General features: G+C 40.7%; 1 protein-coding gene across 2 annotated transcripts; it reads right to left on the bottom strand.

The window, feature by feature from the left end:
* Positions 1-913: 913 nt before the first annotated feature.
* Positions 914-4,753, bottom strand: LOC114147505 (uncharacterized). 2 transcript variants are annotated; one of them, XM_028021960.1, is made up of 8 exons: positions 4,276-4,753; positions 3,882-4,195; positions 3,300-3,360; positions 3,148-3,215; positions 2,966-3,068; positions 1,649-1,767; positions 1,393-1,538; positions 914-1,312 (listed from the first exon to the last, which is right to left on the bottom strand). In XM_028021960.1, the coding sequence occupies exons 2-8, from the start codon at positions 4,023-4,025 to the stop codon at positions 1,204-1,206; spliced, it is 750 nt and encodes a 249-aa protein (XP_027877761.1). In that variant the 5' UTR covers positions 4,026-4,195; positions 4,276-4,753; the 3' UTR covers positions 914-1,203. The 2 variants fall into 2 exon arrangements, with proteins under 2 accessions (XP_027877761.1, XP_027877760.1); XM_028021959.1 differs by having other exon boundaries at positions 3,882-4,000.
* Positions 4,754-4,803: the final 50 nt, after the last annotated feature.

The following is a 4,803-nucleotide window of genomic DNA, read 5'->3' as shown; positions in this document are numbered from 1 at the left end:
AGCTGATTGGCTGTAAACTGAAATGCTGACACCTGATAGGCTGCTCTGCAACGTCAGCGTCTGTTACGTCCCTCCCGTTGCGGCTGTGGTAGCAGAAGCGCGCGCCCGTCCATCCATCCATCCATTTTCTGTGCACCCTTGTCCCTAATGGGGTCGGGAGGGTTGCTGGTGCCCATCTCCAGCTACGTTCCAGGCGGGAGGCGGGGTACACCCTGGACAGGTCGCCAGTCTGTCCGGGTTGGTTTTCTACTGCCACAGCTGAGGCACAGCTGGGCTAAAACATACGTCATCGGCCTTTAGTAACATGTCAGGTTTACATAAATAAAAGCTAATAGCACTATTGTTTCTGCTAATACTTTACAGAGATTTTCGTAGCAGGATTCAAACACTTCCTGGTGTGTTTTTTAATTAAGAACTCTCGACAGGACGGGAGCTGTGATGGTATTTCCTGGTTTTACATCATTTAAACAGCAGGGGGAGCTATTTATCTATCTTTGGTGTGTAGACTGGCGGTCAGAAATTCACAAACAGATTATAGGATGGCGTCTTTTATTTCATTGATTCATTTTTTAAGTAAAATCCAAGTATTATATAGATTTATTACTCCAAGTTATATATCTAAAGGGTTTATTTATTAAAAAAACAAAACAAATATAGTCAATTTTGATGGCTTAAAGCTAATGAAAACTCGGAACATTTGGCCGTTAAATAAGGCAGATAAAAAAAAACTAACAAAAAAATGATGTTGTAAAAGTGTCTTAGTTAGTTATCTCTTTAACTAATTATATATTAATATCCAAAAAGACATGTGTGGAAACAATTATAGCAGTTATGTCCAAAAGAGTGGATCATAACTCAAACTATTACAAAATTAGCTACTGTGCAGCTTGTGGAAAACATTTGACCCAAGTCGTACATTCATTTTAATGAACTTTATTCTTCCATGATATTTAAAAAAAAAAAAAAAAGTTGTAATTACAGTAGTGCAAGGGTGGCTTCATCAAGCTGTCATTCAGTCCCAAACACGAGAACGACAAAATAACAAAAACTCTACATTATCTGTAAGTAAGCTAGGCTGTCCAGCTCTTCGTTGAGTTGAATCAAACGGCATAGCACCTTTTTAAAAGTCAGTCATGGTTCAGTTCAGTTAGTAGCCGGATCCTTACTGGAGTTACCGGGATGTTTGCGGGGGCGACTCTGCTTCTAGGACAGGAACTGAGACACGAAGGTGAAAGCCTGATGAAGGTCCTCTGTCAACTCCTCTGGCAGTGACAGAACCAGCGACGTTAGGCCTTTCGTTATTTCCAATATCCTGCAACGGGGAACAAAGTATGGCCTCTTAATCAGATTGTCCGCGGATTAATCATCGTCTTCTCAAAGGCTGGAACTCACCAGCTGATGTAATGAGCTGTCAGCTGAGGCTCGTGCCTGCAGCCTTCCTCCGCCATCAGAGACTGCTTCATCTGTTTGAAGTTGGTCTCAATGTCCTTCTTTATTTTTGAAAAGACCTGGATTCCCCTGAAAGAGCTGATGACTTGCTTCAAAAGAAAAGAAAAAAAGAGACACATTAAGGGAACAGGCAGAACAGTTTAGAAGACTGGAGAGGAATCAATTCAAAGAAAGCAGAAGACAGATTCACCCCACTTACATATATAACTGAGAGCTGGTGGGCTATGTATTTATGACTACCCAGGTGCCTGATGTCCTCCTCCAGCTGCTGACTCAGCACCAGCAGCTGGTTCAGTTTGGCGACATGGAAGAAGTATTCTGTAGAACAAACAGTAGCAGAGATTGGTGCCGGCAGCAGAAATTTAACTTTTAAACATTTTTTTCAACGCTGTAATCAGAACTTTCAGTGTTTTGTCACAGCGATTTTCTGTGACAAGCCAGCAAAAAGTAGTGGATAATTATGAGGACGTTGGGAAATGATACATGATTTTTGCAAACAAAAAATTGGAAAAGAACAATGTGCATGTGTGTTTTAGTACCCCTGAAAAGTAAAATGGTCCCCAACATGGATTGCAAAATAAAAGCTCAAGCTCAGTCAGACTGGATGGAGAGGATATTGTCACCTTCCTAAAATGATGGCCCAAGTGATTTGTCTTTTTTTTTTTTTTTTTTTTTACCAAAAGTGACTATTTTTGCTTGAAACGTCTTTTGGAAAGAAGGAGGATGTGATTTTTTTTTATTTTTTTTTACAATTTTTGCCAAAATAACTTTTGCCAAAAGTGACTTGGGCCAATATTTTAAGAAGGTAACAATAGGAAAACAACAATTTCCAAGCGTTGACACAGATTCTTAGTTAGATTTAGTTCAGCAAAGCCACTCTGACAGATGAATATACTGTGATCTAAACCATTCCATTGCATTTATAACTGTATTTCCAGAGTCCTTGTCCTGTTTTGAGTTTAATTGCTAAAGAAAAGCATTCCCGCATGACACCAACACGATTCAACGTGTATAGCACTGACTTTTTGTTACTCTTTTATTAAAGTATGTTTTTAATCCACAAGTTACACGTGCTTACTACCAATATGGCAATTTCCTGTTGTGTAATTTGTGATAGAAGTATCATTTATTTACCTTCATGCAATATTTGAACAGAAGTAAAGAAAATTCTCAAAATGGGTCTTCATGTGAACATCGAGGATGCTTCCTTAAAGCGAAAGTCATCCTGGAAATAATTTTATGTTATTGCAGTCTTATAGAAAATATTAGGACGATGAGACAAGCCCAGGATGTTTTTATTTGAAATCTTAAAGTACCACTATCAAGCTCAGTGACAAACATTAAGACTTTATTGTTTAGACATTGTACTAATGTCCAATTAGGCATCTGTTCAATAGAACTATGTAATATTTAACCGGGCATAGCTATATTAGTAAGAGATGTTGCCACCAGAGAGTGCAAAGAAATAACTTAGTGCTCTGTTTTTGTTGGTTGGGAATCATTTAAATTTTCTTACCATCCATCAGCGGCCGATCCAGCATATCAACAGGGCTGCCTTGAATAAGGAAGACCTCGACACGAGGAAACATGGCTGAGAGGCCCACCATGTCCAGGTAGTCCTGAGCAAACATGTGAGAATTGAATCTGTGCTAAGAAAAATCAAATATTTTATTAGGGTAACACTATTAGGCGTAACACCTCTAGCTGTGGCATAGGCTTTGGTAGATGTTCAAGGCACTGCAGCATTTGGTCAAGAATCTCTGACCCTGGGAGGATAAAAGAAGAAACACATGAAATACACAGAGTTTAGCGAAGCTAGAATGATGCCCGACGGTTTGTTGGCATCGTACCTTCACTCTGAAAGGTGTCCGACTCTTCTGGGCTACAGCCTTGACCTAACTGCTCCTGGAACTGCAAATTTGGAAAAAAAACAGAATAAAGTTTCACGTGTAAGAAAAACACACATAAAATCAATTTATTCTGTAGGAACCATGATATTAAGATTGCTCTAATTTTACAGATGAAGGTGTGAGATGCGCATGTCACATATGTACAGAGGTTATGTGCAAAAGTTGACAGTCTCTAAAGTCTTTACATTGTAAAAATGTTGGAAAAAAAACCCAACAATAATAATTACAATTTAATGTAAAAACATTGACACTGGTAAATACTTTAAAACCTGTTCTGCCTTTGATGTAACATTTATATTTGGAGAACCTTTGCAAGACAAAGAAAGCGGCTCAACAAACTATTTCCTGGTGTTCACACACGTATACCAAGCTTATTGCGACTTTTTATTCTTTTCTCTTTTTTTTAACCGATTTCCTTGCAATCAGTTTTACAGTTTGATCAAATTGTTTGTACCTAAAAGTCTGGCACTTTAGTTTAAGTGTGTGTATGTATGTTTGTTTGCTTGTCAGAAGTCAGCCTACCTGTTGCATCTGCGCCCTGATCAGGAGGTCCAGTTGCCCACAGAGACACAGCATCTCCAGCCCCACCTGCTCAGGACTCAGGCGAACAGGCATCAGAGGTCGCCTCACCTGAAGCTCCACTGACCACACCAAACCAAACCACATCAGCACATTTTCTTATTTTACTCTTTTTTTCTTTTTCTTTTTACCATCTACTCTATGTAAAGCTTCAGAGAGAGGTGTCACCACAGCCTGGGACCCTGCATCAACCCTCTGTGGGGTGCTTGATGATGACAGGAGGGGAGTGGTCAGGTTTTGGGGAAGCAGACAAAAGCCTGTAGGACGAAGTTCTACCACCATCAATTATCATTCTTCCACATATTACACTGAAATCAGACATGAGGCAGAGTCTTACCTTTAAAATCTTCATGATAGACGCAGGGCTGACAGAGCGGCTCCGTTGTGCTGACTGCCATATCTAACCGGGATGTGACGTGATGAGGCTCCTTATGTCGTCCTGCTGGTAAAAGCCATAAGAAGCGTCTCGTACGAGCAACACAGGACAGCAGACGACCGATGTTTCTATTTAATTGAACGCATTTCCCCGGCGGTATCCACAGCGAGTGGTGCGTTCGAGTGCCAAAGGCTCGGGCGGGTAAATGAATACCGGTTGTTCATTCAGAAAGTCGTCGTCTTCTTCTCGCAGATGACAACGACTAAACGTCGCGGCGTGACGAAGCATCCTTTATTCCCGGTGTTTCCATGTGGTTTCGAATAGATTGGAGCAAAACAAAACAATGGTGAAACGCGGACGCCTGCTACCACTGAATCCAGTGTCGGTTTCACTGAACGCCAGTCCCACGCAGACTGGGGAGATGATGTCATGGTTTAAGGTTGAGGATCACAGCATCACAGTCAGAATGAAACCTTAAAGCTATCACAG

The sequence above is a fragment of the Xiphophorus couchianus genome, chromosome 7 (genome assembly GCF_001444195.1).
Source record: "Xiphophorus couchianus chromosome 7, X_couchianus-1.0, whole genome shotgun sequence".
In the NCBI taxonomy this organism is placed as follows: Eukaryota; Metazoa; Chordata; class Actinopteri; order Cyprinodontiformes; family Poeciliidae; genus Xiphophorus; species Xiphophorus couchianus.
The sequence above is the reverse complement of the archived record's forward strand: the minus strand, read 5'-3'. Positions and strand labels throughout refer to the sequence as shown.

What these genes read in the sequence shown, in the direction of transcription:
- LOC114147505 (XM_028021959.1), bottom strand. Translation starts at nt 4,336, where the DNA reads ATGGCAGTCAGCACAACGGAGCCGCTCTGTCAGCCCTGCGTCTATCAT. An exon ending in TCAGGGCGCAGATGCAACAG is followed by an intron (nt 3,361 to 3,881) that starts GTAGGCTGACTT and finishes CCAAATTTGCAG; the next exon opens with TTCCAGGAGCAGTTAGGTCA. An exon ending in GGATCGGCCGCTGATGGATG is followed by an intron (nt 1,768 to 2,965) that starts GTAAGAAAATTT and finishes TTTGTTCTACAG; the next exon opens with AATACTTCTTCCATGTCGCC.